The sequence below is a fragment of the Fusarium musae genome, chromosome 4, assembly GCF_019915245.1.
Source record: "Fusarium musae strain F31 chromosome 4, whole genome shotgun sequence".
In the NCBI taxonomy this organism is placed as follows: Eukaryota; Fungi; Ascomycota; class Sordariomycetes; order Hypocreales; family Nectriaceae; genus Fusarium; species Fusarium musae.
In genome coordinates this window covers 3,109,370-3,127,648 of record NC_058390.1, presented here as the reverse complement: position 1 = coordinate 3,127,648, position 18,279 = coordinate 3,109,370, and the positions used below count along the sequence as shown (strand labels likewise).

General features: G+C 49.9%; 6 protein-coding genes across 6 annotated transcripts; 3 read left to right on the top strand and 3 right to left on the bottom strand.

The window, feature by feature from the left end:
- Positions 1 to 264: 264 nt before the first annotated feature.
- On the bottom strand, positions 265 to 847 carry RPL30 (60S ribosomal protein L30; the record flags this gene model as incomplete). The annotated part of the gene is made up of 3 exons (XM_044823549.1): positions 265 to 363; positions 555 to 709; positions 769 to 847. The coding sequence occupies 3 exons, from the start codon at positions 845 to 847 to the stop codon at positions 265 to 267; spliced, it is 333 nt and encodes a 110-aa protein (XP_044682040.1).
- Positions 848 to 4,097: 3,250 nt separating this feature from the next.
- Positions 4,098 to 5,801, top strand: J7337_005876 (uncharacterized protein; the record flags this gene model as incomplete). The annotated part of the gene is made up of 1 exon (XM_044823548.1): positions 4,098 to 5,801. The coding sequence occupies one exon, from the start codon at positions 4,098 to 4,100 to the stop codon at positions 5,799 to 5,801; it is 1,704 nt and encodes a 567-aa protein (XP_044682039.1).
- Positions 5,802 to 8,249: 2,448 nt separating this feature from the next.
- On the top strand, positions 8,250 to 10,580 carry J7337_005875 (uncharacterized protein; the record flags this gene model as incomplete). Its single annotated transcript, XM_044823547.1, has 1 exon — positions 8,250 to 10,580. One exon carries the CDS (start codon positions 8,250 to 8,252, stop codon positions 10,578 to 10,580), a length of 2,331 nt encoding a protein of 776 aa, XP_044682038.1.
- Positions 10,581 to 11,961: 1,381 nt separating this feature from the next.
- Positions 11,962 to 13,548, top strand: SPE3 (putrescine aminopropyltransferase; the record flags this gene model as incomplete). Its single annotated transcript, XM_044823546.1, has 4 exons — positions 11,962 to 11,998; positions 12,317 to 12,352; positions 12,409 to 12,939; positions 13,271 to 13,548. 4 exons carry the CDS (start codon positions 11,962 to 11,964, stop codon positions 13,546 to 13,548), a joined length of 882 nt encoding a protein of 293 aa, XP_044682037.1.
- Positions 13,549 to 13,841: 293 nt separating this feature from the next.
- Positions 13,842 to 14,747, bottom strand: J7337_005873 (uncharacterized protein; the record flags this gene model as incomplete). The annotated part of the gene is made up of 1 exon (XM_044823545.1): positions 13,842 to 14,747. One exon carries the CDS (start codon positions 14,745 to 14,747, stop codon positions 13,842 to 13,844), a length of 906 nt encoding a protein of 301 aa, XP_044682036.1.
- A 780-nt stretch (positions 14,748 to 15,527) lies between these two features.
- On the bottom strand, positions 15,528 to 15,923 carry J7337_005872 (uncharacterized protein; the record flags this gene model as incomplete). Its single annotated transcript, XM_044823544.1, has 2 exons — positions 15,528 to 15,801; positions 15,832 to 15,923. 2 exons carry the CDS (start codon positions 15,921 to 15,923, stop codon positions 15,528 to 15,530), a joined length of 366 nt encoding a protein of 121 aa, XP_044682035.1.
- Positions 15,924 to 18,279: the final 2,356 nt, after the last annotated feature.

The following is an 18,279-nucleotide window of genomic DNA, read 5'->3' as shown; positions in this document are numbered from 1 at the left end:
TAATGTTACTATCACAGGGACAAGACAGATATTGGCGGGGAACAATGCATGAGCTTTATTTTTTATTGGCTTGAACTGGTAATCGATACCAGTCCAACGAAGCCCAAGACACATAGGTCAAGGGGAGAACTGCCAGCTTTCTTGCATCGCATGTTCTCAACAAGAGTTTTCGCTTTTTCATTACTCAGATTGGTATATCTTCAAATGCCCTAGACCCATTTTACCCCAAACGCCATAAAATGCATTCTCTATCAGCCAAGACATTTAAGCCTGCTGGTCGCTAAGAATGTCGGAGTCACCAGCGTCGAGGATGGCCATGGTGGAGCAACGGAAGAGCTTACCGCAGGCGGTACCGAGCTCAATCTATAGGTGGACATGTAAGCCTATGAACCCTCCAAAGTCGGATGACTTCTTCTCTGGGTAGGCCACAAGAACTCAACTTCTTGGGACCAAAGAAATGTTGTCAAGCAAGCCAACATTTCCGAGAAGGATCATGTTGCAGTTTCCCGCAGCATGACGGTATTTGTAAAGAGACATAGCGATTTGGGACTTACGTTGTTTCCAGAGAAGTGGTGGATGGGGGCCTTGGACAGCATGCTGTAGTACTCGAGCTCAGACTTGCGGAGAGGAGGAGTGTTGCCAGCAATGATGATGAGCTTGGCCTTGCCGGATCGGAGACTCTTGAGGGTAGACTTGTAGCCAAGAGTGACTACAAAATTTGTCAGTCCAAAGTTCGGTTTTGGTTGTATCTCAGGACTCTGCGCATACCCTTTCCGGACTTCATAACAAGCGCCAACTTGGAGTTGATGCTGTTGGCATCCTTCTTGCTCTTCTTCTGGGGGGCCATTGTGACTGTTGGGCGACGGGTTGGCGTTGACTTGACGTTCGTTGATGGAAGCTGAATGTGTGAAGAAAAAGTTGCATGGGTTTTTGAAAGGCAAGTGCGTGGTGGAGTGCGCTAAGCCCGATACGCTCCTGCCGTGCCCTAAGCCGACATTTATCCGTTGACCTCATTCGCTGACAAATTAGCAGACATTGCGAGAAAGGCTGTTTGGGAGATTCTTTGTGTGTTGCTCTGTTCTCTCCTACACCAACACCATCAACCCGGATATCCATCAAACCTCCGACAAAATGGCGCGCCGTCCTGCTCGTTGCTACCGGTACTGCAAGAACAAGGTGCGTTTTTCTTAATTCGAATCATCTCCAGAAATATTGTGATTTTGACCTCGCTGGTTCATTTCCGCGACGAAATGTCCAGTGCCTTGCTTCTGCGGGGTGGTCTTCCTGATTATGAATCACCAATTTTTTGGAGATAGTATCATACTGACTTCTCCTCCAGCCGTACCCCAAGTCTCGGTTCAACCGTGGTGTCCCCGACCCCAAGATCCGAATCTTCGATCTTGGCCGAAAGCGCGCCAATGTTGACGACTTCCCTCTCTGCATTCACCTCGTCTCCAACGAGTATGAGCAGCTGAGCTCCGAGGCCCTCGAGGCCGCCCGTATTTGCGCCAACAAGTACCTCGTCAAGAACACCGGTAAGGAGGGTTTCCACCTCCGAGTCCGCGCTCACCCCTTCCACGTCGTCCGTATCAACAAGATGTTGTCTTGTGCCGGTGCCGATAGACTGCAGACCGGTATGCGTGGTGCTTGGGGTAAGCCCAACGGCACTGTCGCCCGTGTCAACATTGGCCAGATTCTCATGAGCGTCCGCACTCGTGATGCCAGTATGTGTAATCCGTTTTGCCACTCTGGACCATCTTACTAATCAACCACCAGACCGTGCCATCGCCCTCGAGGCCCTCCGACGATCCCAGTACAAGTTCCCTGGCCGACAAAAGATCATTGTCTCCAAGAACTGGGGTTTCACCCCTCTCCGACGTGAGGAGTACCTCGACAAGAAGGCTGCTGGCCGCGTCAAGGTCGACGGTGCTTACGTCCAGTTCCTTTCCAACCACGGTTCTCTGGAGCGCAACATCCGCCGCTTCCCTGATGCCTTCAAGTCTGAGGCTTAAAGAAATGATGGACAGGATGGAATCTGGGTTTTCTGGCGTCAAAATGGCTTGTCAAATAAGGACCTCTCGAGACTTTACTAGTTGAAAGGTGCCGGTTAGGCAAATTGAAATCTTGCATTCAGAATTGTGTTCCTTCATCGTGCACCTCATAATTGATGATATCATGCAAAGAATTTCTGACTTTGACTAGTGTGATAGGTCTTATCTAAGCACCGGACGGGATTCTCTGAGATCTGTAACACTGAAATGTGCCTCTCAATTTCTTAAGCCATGCACTTCTTGGCTTATCGTAGTCAGACAGTTGCTCATCAATCAGCTCAAGCCTGGCATTCCTCTCACGCTTGGGTTGGTGATTGGCGGGCGGGTCGTGTTGTCCGCATCCCCACTCGTACGCTCTGCCGACCATAGTGGTGTACTCCCTCTCACCTCGGGGGAATCCTGATGCAGGAGGAATACTACCATTTCTTGATGCTTGTTATATGTCATTTCAAGGTACTTGGGTTTTGCATATAGAAGACTGTACTTTAAGAGTGTCGACACAGACATGCAATGTCTTGTTGGGGCAGTTTCGCAATGCGGCTACGCTTGTCTTCGGACCACATGACTTCACTTGGGTGATTTGTGACGCCATGAAGGTCACAGGTAGCGCACGTCTCTTTCCTCAGTCTGACAGAAGACATCAGGGGTTATCGTTGGACAAGATGGAGCCCCCTTGGTTAGGCCGAAGAAACATGAATCGTAAGGTCGTATGAGGTGAGGATTCTTTTACTCATCGCTCGGGGACCTCTTTGTTCTTTCTTGTGAAAAATAATCTGGTTCAGTTGTACCGAGTAGTGAGATACTTGATAGTCGGTGTCTATTGTGTGGCGCTGTTCCTTTAGGTCGGTTTTAGTAGCATCCATTAGCACAGTCAGATGCAGTATGAGATGAGAAGTGGCTGGCTAAAGCTGGCATTGGACAAATGGAATGGAGGCCCTAGGGGATCATGAAGGCACCTCACCTGCGGTTGTGTCACCTTGGGCGGGACTGCGGGCAGGCTAGCTCATAGGTACCTCAGATCTGTCTTTGATGGGCAGCAACTTATCACCCTGCATCTGATCTTGGCTGTGGATATGTGCCGGGCCCTTTTTCCTTCTCGAAGAATGTAACGATGGTTTAACCGTACGACTTCTTATTAGGCATATCAACTTACGGCTGCGGTTGAAATATCGGTCAGCACGGCATGAAGTGATAAGCAGGCCCGAAATGCCATCATGGATGTTTGTTCGGGCTTCGTCAACAAGATTGCTACGCCTGTCCACGTCAGAAGAGCCAGAGCTAGAATCAGGGTTGTACGTCTGTCTCAATGCGGTCTTGGGTTTGTCTTATCCATCCGCGTCTCGCGACTCATGCGGGTGGACTCTGTTGAGTGGGAATGCATAGTCTTAAGGCGTCTGAACTCTTAACATATCGATACCCAGCATTATGCAGTGGTACTTTCTACCCGTGTTTCCGGGTACTGTACATGTTTGTTTCTCTCTGTCTTGTTGAGTTCAAAGGCAGCTGAGCTTCACTGGCTATGGCGGATGGATGGACAAGTGAACACGCGAGCGTCTCCCCCCCCACCCGCCGATCAACCCCCGACTACAGCGTCTAGATGACGCCCATGAGCGTAGCATCCCTCTAAGGTACGGAGACTGACCTAGCTCCCTTTGGTGCAGTTCACTTTGCGCTGAGGTGCTTGACTGGCCCCTCCAAAGGTTCCATCTGCAATCCTCCCGCCTCTCTTCTCCCTATCTTTTAGTGATACTACAAACCCTTTCTTCCCCCAACATCTTGTTTTTCGAATCTTCTTGTCTTTTACTTCATACCTTCACCTTTTTTCACTTCTTGGACTGCTCGCGGTTGATAACCTCGAGCATCCAAGTCCTCTATCACTTGCTTTGTTCCACTTTGCCGCATATCGCCTCCGCCAGCACCCCGACATAGGCGGATACAGTTATCTAGGGGGTCCACTTCCATCATCAACGCATCTTATCTTGTCCGCCATTTCCTTATCGCCGCCAACCTCGCAGCTTCACGACAGTTACAACGAGCGTAACAATCATGGCTTTTCATCAGCCGACCCGACAGTCGGTCCAGCGCGTCGTTCGGGCTCCTGTTGACGAGCAAGAGATCCCTCGGAGAGATGTGCCAATAACCCAAGAACGTGAACCAGAACAGTCGCAGACATGGGTGCTCTTCGCGCCAACTGATGTGACAACAACATCATATCTCACCGAAACGGATCACTCGCTGAAAACTCCTGGAAGATCACGAGTGGGAGATCTGGGCAGTTTGAACTCGGCTGCGAAATCGGAGGCTGAGTCACGCCAATCCGCCTCAGCATCTGGTCTTGATGAAGAGGATGATGCCGAGCTAGATAGTCTAGATGGCCACTTGCCTGGCTTTCGCTCAATATCTGCAGTGCAGTATCAGCCACAGGAAGAACAGCAGGGATCTGGGCCAGTGTTTCCCGGCCACGATGGTCTGGGATCCTTCCACCTTGATCAGCCCACCTTGGGGGCTGAAGCACAGGATCACATCTACCAATTCGAACGATTCAATCCCAGACGGCAGTATCAGCGAAGAGAGAGCTTTGATCTGCGGCAGCTCGATGTAGAGCGTGACCAGGTTCATGAGGCAGAGAAGCGCCAAAGAATTGAAGCTTGGCGACTGGAACACAGTCGAGTACTGCTAGGTGAGATTCAGCGCGAGACAAGGAGGAGACGATTTTCGCAAGCATCTATTCAGAAACGCCCATCCTCCAACGTGCCTTCTGTCCCGTCGGCCCTTGCCTATGATGGAGAATCAGACAACACGACATGGCACGATGAGGATGCTATTGGGACATCATCGGATTCAAAAGGTTTCTTTTCCAAGGTCACCAGAAGATTCTTGCGAGATATAGTTGGAATGGACGAACGATCGATTTCAGTGTTCTTGGGAGAAACGGTACCTGAGGATGATGAAGATCTATCGTCAACACCCCGCGCTTCCCAAACCTTGGCATGGGAGTCGCGACAGTTTGCCTCTAGAGAGGAATGGCAGCTGGACATGCTGGAGAGGATGTCGAGGGAGCTTGGTTCCCTTGTCAGCCATATTTCCCATCATCCTGGTGCATTCTCAACCTATACCCGAGTCCAGCAGATGCCACTTCCCTACGCTGGCCTTCCAATCATCCCGGAGTCAAATTCATCTCATTCCGCCACAGACAACATTCGACCAACAGAACATGAACACGCGTCATTTCCACAATTCAAACCAACAATTCAGACATCATCGCAACCCATCAACATTCATGGCAGATCTGAATCTTCGGCCGAAGTCACGCAAACGTCACGACAAGACACTCCTATGAGCAACACGTTCACTCAAGAGGAATGGGAGAAGGATCTTGATATGAAACTGGTGTTCAGATATCTACGCTCTCGTTTCATGCCACGAAGCAGCAATCCTCCCCCTTCAACAACAGTTCACCTGGCTACGTCGAATAGTCAAGACACAGCCGCAAAGCTGGCCCGCGTCCGTCAGCACCACCCGTTGGTTTCACGCATGCGACCTCCCGCCGAACGCCGAACGTTCAAAGCTACGACGCCCGGAAGTCCAGTGGCAATTCGGCATCCGAGTAGTTGCGCGAGTCAGAGCACCAGACGATCCGCCCGCCGTAGTAGTGTCTCATCTCGACACTACTGGGACATAGGCGGATCTCTGGGTACAGGCTCTGTAATTGCGTCTAACGGTCCGATGGGTAGCTGGGGCGAAGTGTGACGATAATTATGATGTATGTGAAGATGAAAGTGTAACAGAGGTTGACGCATGAGCTACGACGGGCGCATTACAACGGTCGCATCAGGAGTATATGAGCATTTGGCCAGTTACAGGTTAACTACATGACGTAAGTTTTAAACGAAGGAAATCACTATTGAAAATTATTCAAAGATAATGGTTGGAGTTTTTCTGGGACATGATAGAGTTTTATTTTATGATTTTACGGACTTGTCCTTGGGCAGGTCCCCAATACTCACTGGAAACAAAGAAATTATCCCTTCACTCTTTGCAGACAAATTGTATCCCATTGTCCTAGTTCAGATTCATTGTGATTTATTTTCATTTGTCACTGACTATCCTGGTGTGTTGCACAGCCAGCCATTAATCGAGGCCAAGGGCCCAGTTATCGCCTCACTGAACGAGTCGAGATTAGAACGCAATGGGACATGACAATCACGTCAATCTTGGAAAGAAAAGTAACGTAAGGAGAGGCTGGGAACCAATTGCATTTTCCGCCTTGTGTGACATTTGCCTCAATGAGGCATCTTTAGTTCTTTGCACGGGTTGTATTTATTTTGGTGAAAACAGCTCCAGCCTGTACCTGAGTTCAAAGGGATTCTTTGTAGGTGGTGCAAGTCTTGAATTGTGTATCATTCACATGTAGTAACGGGCTTAGGGCGGTTCTTTAATAAAAGGTTCTGGCAATTATGACTCCTTCTCTTCAACACATACTATATCTTGATGCCTCACGATTGAACTTCTCCTTTTCAGAGAACATTGTCCAACCGTTCATTTGACTCAACTTAGACCAACGGGGAGAAGAGGGAGGCGCCGTTCGTTCCCGTAGCAGGGCGGGACTCGTCGAGTGCGGAAGCACCCTATTGGTTAGAAAAATCCTTATCTCGAAGCGCTTCCTTGTCCTGTTGTCACTCTTAGTGAGCGTGCACTGGCGTGAGCACTTAATTAGGCGGGGTAGAAAGAGAGGCAGCTCTGAAAGTGACTTGGCGAGGAGCGCGCTCTGAGACAAGTGGTGCCGCTTTAACAAGTTTCGTGTCTCCCTTGCATTTTAACCAAGAAGACGTTAAAGGCAGATATGAAGCTTCGTGTTCTTCAACGGCCGACGTTATTAAACCCTAAAAAATGATCTTGCTGGTGAAAATGAATTAATCCCCGTACTGTGAACCTTGAAATCATTATTTTGCCCATAATTTGAGCGATTGAGCTGCTTCCGAGAACGTGCTGTATTTCTGCTCTGTTTCCCACTGTAAAGGCAGCTATGATTACTTGCCTTTTATGGCAATAGTGCGTCAACAGGATTCGCGCGTGCCTACCGTCGAGGCGTGTCTTGCTGTGGGGGAATCTGATTCCCTATCCCCGTCCCCTCTTGTCCTATCTCATCTCGTGAACCACTCGAAAAGCAGTCGCCTTGTTCGCCCTGTTCCCTCCTCCATAGGCAGACAGACATTTCGAGTCCCCTCCATCTCGTGCCTCGTGCTCTTGCGACTTTGCTTCTCGCCCACTCTCCCCCGTTCGCCTGCGATTTCTCGTCGTCTCCTGAGCTTCCAGTGTATAAATTGCGCTGTTCCCTCCATCAGCGCTCGTGTGCTTTCCCTTCTCCGTTCGCGCTTTGGTCAGTCTCATCCATGCCTTGGGATTCTGTTCCATTTCCTCGCCCGGGTTTTTTGGACTGCGCCTGGATATTTTTCAACCTTGACGACCTGGACAGCTCTTCTAATTGATCTTATAGTGCGATGAACTGAAATTAGGCGGCCGATTTGCCTGCGACCCTGTCCAGTTGGGCCTGGTTGCAGCCCTTGACACATCATCACGGCTGTCATCGACCAATTGCCATACCATATATATATATCTTACATAGTAGCTTCCCCCCCAGACTTGGACCTCAATCCTCGAAGGCACCCGAGCCTATCTATACACTCGCTTTCGATCCCAACCTCGCGACATGAGCGCGTGTAGCTTCCAATGGCAACGACCCCGTTCGACCCGTCTCACTTCACTCCTAATGCCTTCGATATATACACAGATGCTGTCGCGATAAGGGCGCCGACTCCCAGCTTGCCAGGAGGAGCTTGCGGTTTCGTGGACTTGAATCCTGGTGCCAATGGAGCCCGATGTGGATGCCGGAGGTTCTGGAGTCGTTGCCCAACTGGCAATCTTGTGCCGGACCAAACCCAATGGTGTATGTGCAATCACCACGCCTGTTATCATGAGGAGGGATCTCGTGATGTCCAGCAGCCCGAGGTGGGTATACCAGGCCAGGAGAACGAGAGACCCAGGACTGGAAGAGAACCGTTAAGCCCCGTAGTGGACATTGCCATCAAGACGCCCCCTGTGATACCCGGAATGGATTTCGCGAGTTTCAATGCAGGAGCCTTTTCTTTCCAAAGGACGCCAGACCAGAGATTACCGGACCAGAGAATATCCGCGGATATGGGCCCATTTCCAAGGATTTCTACCAGCCAAAACATCGGTGCTTCTGCATCAATCCCGGATACCTTGAGCTGGGGCGGCCTTCTTCAGTCACAGTCTTGCCCTTCTGCTATTCCACCAATACCGGCCCAGTGTTTGATTGCTTCTCAAACCGCATCGACAACCTCATCCGCCCACGCCAAATATCTCCGGCCGTTTGCAGGAAAGGGACTTAACACACTCAATGGGCTTGCAGCAGAGAAACCTCCGTCCCCAACTCAGGCCAATACCCAGGATGTTCCACCAACTTCTGTGCCTCAGAACCAGGCGCCACCAGCTGACTCTTTTACGTGGACTTCCCAGGACTACAAACCACCTGACACTCCCCGCGCAAGCACACCAACCCAGTCTGAACCCCGAGCTCCAGCCTTCAGTGCAGCTGTTTCGCGTCGCGCTTTCAAGAACCTATCTGACATTGTCAGCGGTCACGATCAGCGTTTGGATCGGCTGGAGACGGTCTCATTCACAGCAGCGGGACATGAGGAATGCCACGAAAAGCATGATCACGCCGACATTCGTATGACTGAGTTAGAAAGTCGCGTTGAGGAAGTGGAGAAACTTGTGAATGATAACAAGAGCGTTCTTAACGACAGCAATAGCGTCACGTCTCGCCGTGGTGATGATGCCAGTGTGATATCGGTATCGACCAGCACTACGAGTCGGCCAACTCACTCACAGGAGCTGTGGAGTCAGGTCCAATCTCTACAAGCACAGGTGGTGCAATTACAGTCGCTGATGCCATCCCCAAATCATCCATTTGAGATCGAGGTGGTCTTTCTGCCTTTTCCCCTTAAAAAGGTATGGCAGGAGGCACAGCAGTTCAAGAACGAGCCACAAATCTCCAACGATGACTGGACGCAATTACCCATGACGCACAGCACTGCAACTCTCCGGTCTGAGATGTCGCTCTATCCTGACTGGATGGTCTCAGATCAAGACACGAAATGGCTTCTGCCTAAAGCTTGCGCAGACAAAGGCGTTATTGATCGACGATTGCGCAGCCGTGGTCTAATCAAGACGATATCTGTCAAGGGCTCGGACGCTCGTAGCGTTACTATGGCTATGAACGCAGCTTTTGGTCACCTCTTTCGCGAGATGAACATTTTCTCTCGTCCACAAACGACAGATCCTCGCTCATCAACATTTTTGGGGCTTCAATCCACTTGGGTCCCCCTTCGCAAAATTCACAAGGATTCACGACTACGTTTCCTCAGTCCTGCTGAGATGATGACTCCAGCTGTGTGGGACGTTCAGTTCCTGAGCCAAGTCATGATGAGAGCTTCTGAGCCTAGGTTGTTCGTAACTCATCCTGATGCCTACCTTCAGGACTTTCAGGCCTACGAAATGGGCTGGACGTGGCAGATGCTCAGGGAAATGAGTCCGGTCGCCCCTGATCCATCAGCCTCACTAGACGAAGGCAAACCGTATGAAGAGTGCTGGTCTTGGGTTGAGCAGCTTGATGAGCCACCGAGTGCAAGCAACTCCATGAACGTGCGACACGACAAGGCACCAACCTCATCATCACCATCGCAGACCTTTTATCCAGCTCTGCAGTCAATCAAATCTGCAAGTCCATCTATGACACGTGCTCAGTCACCGTTGCTCAGCAGACGGGGCTCTCGCCCGCCTCACATTAGGACCTCTTCAATGCCCATGTCTGCCCCAGTACAAGCCTCACCTGCCCTCAGCAGACGCCGCGTGGCGTCATACGGACAGAGCCGTCGCTCCTCTCCAGCTCTGCATGCCAACTCCCAGTCGGCAATCATGAAGCGTCGCCGCACAAGATCACCTAGCCATCGTTTCACACCCAGATGGACTGCTTCACCGAGTCCAATGCCCCTTGGAATTCATGATCGTCAACCAGCGCGTGGCACTACTCCCTTTGCCTATGCTACGCCGTACAGCAATGCCCCTCTCCAAGAACGACCTATTCGCGCAGGGAGTGCTGCTCCTGTTCCCGCCCAGGATGACTTCGATGATGACTCTGACTTTAACATCGAGATATACGAGAGCGGATCCGAAGACATGGAAGATGCTGAAAGCGTGAACGACATGGAGATTATCACACACAACCAAGCTCTCGTAGAGCAAGGTTCGCAGGGCTGGCAGCTTCCAGAAGATGAGCCGTGGCCTGGGATCGAGGACCAACGCGAGGCCTCGGATGGCGAAAACGTTGATCCTGACAGCAACGTCAGCAGCCAGCCTTCCGAGTATCCCAGTACACAAAATGCATGGCCAGATAACAACGCGGCCGAGTTTCACATTCACGAAGATGACGATAACAGATCATGAGGTTTTCGAAGTACGTTATATATAATTGCTGCCAAACAACATGAAGGCAGCTCTATTTTCAACTCTCTGTACACATGCCCATCTCCACCCATGGTTGGCAATTTCATTGTTCTGCGTGTTTATAATTATATGCTTGGCGTTTCACAGGAAGGTTCTGGTTTACAAGGCGTTCCTGCAATCAAGGTTTAGGGGTGAATGGCGCTAGGGGGTAACAAGGGCGTACGATTATATGGGCTGGATGAGTCAATACTATTCAGATGAAGTTGGGTGTCCCCTGATTCTGGATATTGGAAGATTGTGCCTTGATAGCGGGAAAAGTTTGTAAATCTGGGAAGGATCTTTTGTACCACGATATCAGCCCGCATCCTCCTCTTTGTCTGAGCTTGTTGAAGGATATACCAAACAAGCGATGTATATTGTTCTATTTGGGTCCCTGGTCATGCTTACGCTCTGCCTTGTGATGAGAGACGAGAAAGGGAAATGACTTCAAGAGATATATCCCCTCAGTTACCAACTTCTCTCCGAGGTATATTCCAAGTCACCGATGTGAAGCGTCTCGTAACTATGTATCCCCATTTGAATTGCCTATAGGCCATTTAGCTCCTAATCACGATCCCCATGGCCCGCTTCTGATATGGACCATGCTGGGGTTAAAGGTCAAATTACCACAAGAGGAAATAATTAGAGAGGTTAAGTCAACTTCACCTTTGATATCCAACTCTCTCTCCTCTCCCAAGCGTCGTTCCACCACCCCACGTTGTGCTATGGACTGTTTGATCTCTTGTCTTGTCTTGTCCCACTGACGTGTTAGCGCGGTTAAGCCGAAAATGGCAGCAATTGGGCAGAATAATGAGTTACAAGATTTAACGTTAGTTAGCGTTGACCAAGTACAAGGACAGTACAACATGGGTTAAACGGCCAACGCGTTGTATCATGACTCTATTTCACCGTTTACAGTGAGACAAAGTTGTCTAGGGTACCCAGTAATGCCTCGTGAACCTTGAAAGTCACCGCCTAATAACCGCCTGGGGCCCCAATCAATCGATGCCCAAAAAACGACAGTGCCAACACCAGGTTCTGTTTCTGTCCCTGTGTGGGCGGCATCAAATTTTTTACCCGCTAAAAGCCATTGGATCCAATGGCTGTATCTCCACTAATATTTACGACCGGGAGCTCTTGCATTCGCAGGCGCGGACGCGGGTACCTGTACAACCGTGTACAGAAGCAGGAATGGATGCGGATGCGGATGCACCTTTTTAAAAAGTCGAGACTCCCGCCTTTTTCTTCACCTCCACGAAACATCACCACTTCCACCTTCGGCTCGTCGCTTGCATTTACGTCACGTCGGACTTTTTATTCTTTCTACTCTTCTAACAGCAAAATGTCTTCCGAGGAGATCACCCACCCTACCATCAAGGGTATGTTTTTCTTGCTGTTCATGTTATCTTTTTTTCTACTGCCCCGCGTTATCCTGCCCCTCTCTCATGATGATCATCACCATCATGCACATGTCTGGTCACTCAATTCCTCACGGTTTCTTTTTGAAATGAAGCCTATGACCTGATGATTGGTTCTCGTAAGAGTCGGGGCTCAAATTCTTGAGCTTATCGCTACATAATAGCGACAGCCTCAGCTCTTCAATCTACGCTTCCCCTCTATACACCAAGATCTTCGCATACACTCCAATTCCCTCAGAGTTTTTAATTCTTGTCGGCAAAAGCTAACATTCTTTTCAGATGGCTGGTTCCGAGAGATCTCGGACATGTGGCCCGGTAGGCACATATGATCCATTCAGAAAATAGCTTTCAATTCTTAACCTACCCAATAGGCCATGCCATGACCCTCCGCGTCGAGAAGGTCCTCGTCCACGAGAAGAGCAAGTACCAGGATGTCCTCATCTTCAAGTCCACCGACTTTGGCAACGTTCTGGTTCTCGACAACGTTATCCAGTGCACCGAGCGTGACGAGTTCTCCTACCAGGAGATGATCGCCCACCTCGCCCTCAACTCCCACCCCAACCCCAAGAAGGTTCTTGTCATTGGCGGTGGTGATGGCGGTGTTCTCCGTGAGATCGTCAAGCACGACTGTGTTGAGGAGGCCACCCTCTGCGACATCGACGAGGCTGTTGTCCGCCTCTCCAAGGAGCACCTCCCCTCCATGGCCTGCGGTTTCGACCACCCCAAGTCCAAGACCCACATTGGCGATGGCTTCAAGTTCCTCAACGACTACAAGAACGAGTTCGACGTCATCATCACCGACTCCTCCGATCCCGATGGTCCCGCCGAGGCTCTCTTCCAGAAGAGCTACTTCCAGCTCCTCCACGACGCTCTCCGCGAGGGCGGCGTCATTACTACTCAAGGTTGTATGTTCCCTATTTTCTTGAGGAGAGTAACTGGCGTCCCTAGGAACGGCAGAATCGGGGAACCCTCCCGGATCAAAGTTGATCGCTGTGGCTGGGATCTCCCTCGATGGGTACATTTTGGTGCCGCTTCCCTCCTAGGGGCTCCCAGAAGCTAGTGCTGCTTTCCCAGCTCTGCTTCCGGTAGTCCCGCGATAGCATGCATTTCGTTTGTTGGTCAACGTGTGCCGCGTTCGTCCGTTCAGTTCTGCTGTTCCTGACCCGCCATGTTATTGTAGTATTGCATAGTAGTTTCTCATGGGACTACACTAACTCGTTAACTTGCTCACAGCCGAGAGCCCCTGGCTTCACCTCCCCCTCATCACCCGCCTCAAGAAGGACTGCCAGGCTATCTTCCCTGTCGCCGAGTACGCCTACACCACCATCCCTACCTACCCCTCCGGTCAGATTGGCTTCATGGTCTGCTCCAAGGACCCCAAGGCCGATGTCAAGACACCTCTCCGATCCTGGACGAAGGAGGAGGAGGACGCCAAGTGCCGATACTACTCTGCTGAGATCCACAAGGCCAGCTTCGTCCTTCCCAAGTTCGCCCAGAAGGCTCTTGAGTAAAGCCGTTTACCATGCCGAGGATCTTTGGGTAGGATGTCTGGCTACTTTTATGAGTTTACGCAGGATAGGGATCAACGGAGATACAAAAACATGACCAAGGTGGTCACGAATAGATTAACATGGACGCAAAGGTATATGTGTTCAAAAAGGAAAAGACTCTGGCGTTTTACTGCAAATCGAGTCATAAAATAAAGGATTTTGGTCCCTCGCTCAACATATACTCCGTCATTGTCCCGTGACGCATTTCAATCTGAGCTCTTATGTGCTGCTAAAAGGGGTAGTAGTCCTAAGACTCAAGGTTCCTCAAACCGGATCTTTCCCTCGCTTACATCAGGGTATACATCAAACCTTCGTTGAGTGTTCAATGGGATGTTCTTCCTCGCTTCGGTAATCTTCTCAGGGTCGAGTTCCCAGTCGACAGTGGTCTCCTTCTCGTCTGCTTCGACCTGAACCTGCGCCATTGGGTCGGCGACAAGACTGTGGCCGTAAGCAGGATAGCCTGTTTCAGCATGCGCAGGACTGCAGAGAGCTACATAGAGCTGGTTGTCAGCAGCTCGAGCTCTACCAAGCAATTGCCAGTGAAGAGGGCCGGTTGTGGTGTTGAAGGCGCCAGGGTAGATAAGGGCAAAGGCACCCTTTCGAGCCGCAATGGTGGCTAGTTCAGGAAAGCGGACATCGTAACAGATAGCAACAGCAATCTTGCCGTACTCAGGAAGATCAACAAGTGTCACCTTGTTACCAGGACTCAGAATATCTGACTCGCGGAATGTGATCTTGCCAGGGATATCGATATCAAAGAGATGAACCTTGCGGTGTGTACCTAACAAGGCACCGTCGGGTCCAAAGATGAGAGTTGTGTTATAGTACTTCTTCGTATCCGGGCTGTATTCTGGAATTGACCCACCGACGAGGTAGACTTTGTTATCAGCAGCCATTGCAGAGAGTGCGTGATAAGAGGGCGCAGCATCGCTAGATGGCGGACTAGGTTGTAGAGTCTCCGCGTACTGAGGGAAGTGATCTGTTCCATAAGGCGAGTTGAAGCATTCTGGCAAAACAACAATCTTTGCTCCTGAAGAAGCTGCTCGGGCGACGTGTGAGGCTGCACTATCGAGGTTGGCCTTCTTGTCAGAGCCAGAAGCGAGTTGAATGAGAGATAGCTTGACGCGCTGCTTAAGAACTGGTTCAGTGATAGACGACATCTTGCGGATAACGGAGGGGCTGCTTCGTTGGAATAGTGAGAACAGTGAGACTGAGGTGGTCAAAGATCGAGATGTTAGTGCGAGTCGACTAAGGACAGTTCGCATCGTTTATGAGTACAATCAGCAGCTTTATCAAGATGGCGAAAGATATGGAAACGTTGGCGAGGGTTGTTTGCCGGCATCGGGGTACGAGTGATGTGATCCAATGGGAGTGGGGGTGGGGTTCATTACGAAATAGTAACGAGCTCTTCGGTATGACGCGGGGCAAGAGGGGGAGATGCTATTCGCCAAAAGTTGTATCAATGAATGAGTTGACCAAGAAACAACACAACCATTGAATAGCCTACAGTTTCCACGACAATTTGTCAGATTATTTAGGGGAACTGCAATGTTACTCAAGATAGGCAGATATCCTTGAGTTACACAGGACCTCATACGAATTACTCAACAGTTGATGACCCTGGCAAATCGGTTGCATTCGCCTGGGCTTGATATCGAGTATACAAGTTTAAAAAACAGATCAGCACAACTACAAATGTCATATTTCGAGCAAAGTTCATTTCTTAAGGAGTGAGAATAGCTGCCAATTGTTGCTCCTGTAGCAGCTCAGCTTCATCCTTCAAACCAAAGATCAGAGTAAATCAAGTCAAGCCTCAAAACGAGTGACACCAGACAAATGCCGGCAATAGATAGATATCCACACCAATAAAAGCAAATCACATGGTATCTCGAACGATTGAGTGTGCACACTTGTATGTAGCCTGATACGGCTATCCCCTCTTATATATGTCCTGAAAGACATTTCTTAGCAAGACTGACCATAGTCTGCCATGAGGTAAAGTGATCAAGAGCGGCGACCATAGACACTGAAACCACTTGAGCCTCCGTGAGAACGGTCATGCTGGCCACCTCTGGATGGAGGAGGTGGTGGAGGAGTGGTGCCTCCTTGGACCTGGGGAGGGGAGGATCCTGTAGCGAGATAGCTGTAGGAAACTCGACGAAGTTTGGTTCCATGACAGGCCTGGCATAAACCACTGCTTCAGAGTCAGTAAAGCTGAGATACAATGGAGTGTAGCGAACATACGACCCACGCTGGAAGGATCCAGCACATAGATCACAGGTAATCCAAGTCATGCCTTCATCATCAAAGACATAGGAGGATAGAGAAGAAGCCATGGTAAGCGATGTCAGGAGTTGTTGTTTGTGGTGTTTGAGTTTGATAGTCAGTTGAGCTTCTTATTTTCCCTAATCTTTCATCGCAACATCAGGAAGGCCCATCTATATATATAGTCTCAACTTAGAGAGCATCAGCTTCGGCCATAGTATATATCAGACAGCCAATGCGACAGAGGCCATGTTCATTGTTCAGAACGGCCACCAACACACCGCCTCACAAACAATACGAAGGCGTGAATTGACATGGAGCGTCATAACATGTCTGTCAGAGTTGGTAGCTGTTGTCAAGATGCCGGCTGCAACCGGGTCTTGTGATGGCGATCAGGTCAAGGATGCTTGGTTGCCTTAATCGGGCTCGAATCCCTAGACAATATGTTTCGTGCCCGAACTCAATGGCGCTCATCTGAGCCGAGATGCAAATTCACATATCTGGGGTCCTGTATTTGGGCCTCATTTCCAGATGCACATCCCTACACCAGCTCCTGTCGGCCCCGAACTACAGCACAAACTTGGCCGAATAGCTGCGCTTTGTGGCTTTTGCACTTCATGCAACTCTCCTTCGGTCTGTACCAAGAGCGCCTCCTGGACCGCGTCGTCGGTGCTTATATGGAGGTAAAATGCCTCGAAATGTTGACCGGTTGCGGAGGCGTCCGGCAAATCACAATCCATGCTGACCAACTCTGACGGTTTGCTGCATGATCGCAAGGTTGTGCCTCATACCCCGAGCTTTTGCGACGAACCAGGTTCGGCGGACTCTGTGACTTCGGCTGAACTCATGCAGCTTCGCGGGTATTAAAAGACGCCATTTCTCAAATAGCTGTGCTATTGCGTGCATGCCTAAGTAGTTGCAGCAGCCATCATATTACTTGCCCAACACCCTTAACAGAAACTGGAAATTCTGGAAAGCGCTCATCTGGTGGGTGTCACATATTAACTCTGAGCGACAGACCGATCGCGTCTCATGAAGAGTCAGCTAGTAGTAGCCTTGCTTGAGAAGGGACGCAGAAGGCGATATAGTCGCATCACCTGAGATTTTGATATCACGCTGGTGTATAGTGCAGGTATATGAAACCGAGATTCTGAGAGAATCCTAGTCTTGGCCATCATGCTGTGCCCATCCTGTCTCTTATCCGGTGCAACCTCCCGATGAGCGTCGGGCCTCTCCAACTGGCATAGTTCACCAGTTGACCGACTTTCCTGATGGCAGCCGCGTTTGTCGTTATTTGCTGCATCAAGTGAGCCCAAAGGTTGTCCCAGAGACAGAACCAAGTACACGAAGCCACGACATCGTTGTCGACATGCCACTCTTGTACGCCCATCAATAACCTGACCGGTCTAAAGACATGTGTTATCCATCGGTCAAGCCAAGACTGGAAATAAGGAAGGAAACAGTAAGCTTGCTATGATCTTTCGATACGCAAAGTCATGCACCTCTTCATTAGCTCTGCCTTTGTGTTACCCCCAACTCCTTCAACCCTTCTCTGTTGAGCCTACAGGTGTCTGCCCACCAACGCTTTGTAATCGAAAAAGTCATGGCCAACAGAAGACTCTACCAATCTTGGCTGTCTTATCGATCGATGCCGTCTCTTGCCTTGGCTCGGCTTAAGATCTTGCAAGGACGAGACTATTCACAGTCTGACCACCCAACCCATCCCGCATCGTTGCCAGTAGTTGATAACGGGTACATCATCCATTGCTAAGGAAAATAATAGTCAAGATAACAATGTCGGAGATGTTAAGCCTGGGGTTGTTGCACAGATGGCCTTGCAGGCACCTTTGCCAAATGAATAAGATACTTCTTATCCTAAGCCTCAAGCCATGCACATTCACCGCGGGATGTTTATTCGTGCTTGATGACGTCTGAGCTCATCAAAAGACTGTCAGATGACCTCGATGCGGAAGACTTTTCGATCACCAATCAGAGAAGGTGCGCAGTGGCTCGAAATGTAGTTTTTCTTATCTCTGATAGTATCTATCATTGTATCTCAGCCCCAAGATCCGAGATGTATTGACTTAGAGAACATGAAAGTCAGCTGAACCATACCAGCATTTGGCCCTCGCTCATATTGAAGGGGGTGGAGCCGTCAGGGGCTATCAGCCAGATTCCGTTCTGTTTTGGAAGTCTGCAGTCAGTCCCAACAAACCTGATGATTCAAGTATGATGAGAGTGAAGAGAAAGCAATTCCTCCTGTTTTGATGGTCACGTAGGATATGCCGTGTATGTCTCAAAACTTCCGAAGGTCTCGATGTCAACAGGCCGTATTGGACCTCCAACGGCGTCACACGACAGTTGAACCTGCATCGGTGATGTTTTCGTGAAATGATCTGATAATTCATTCAGAGTCGGTTTGAAATT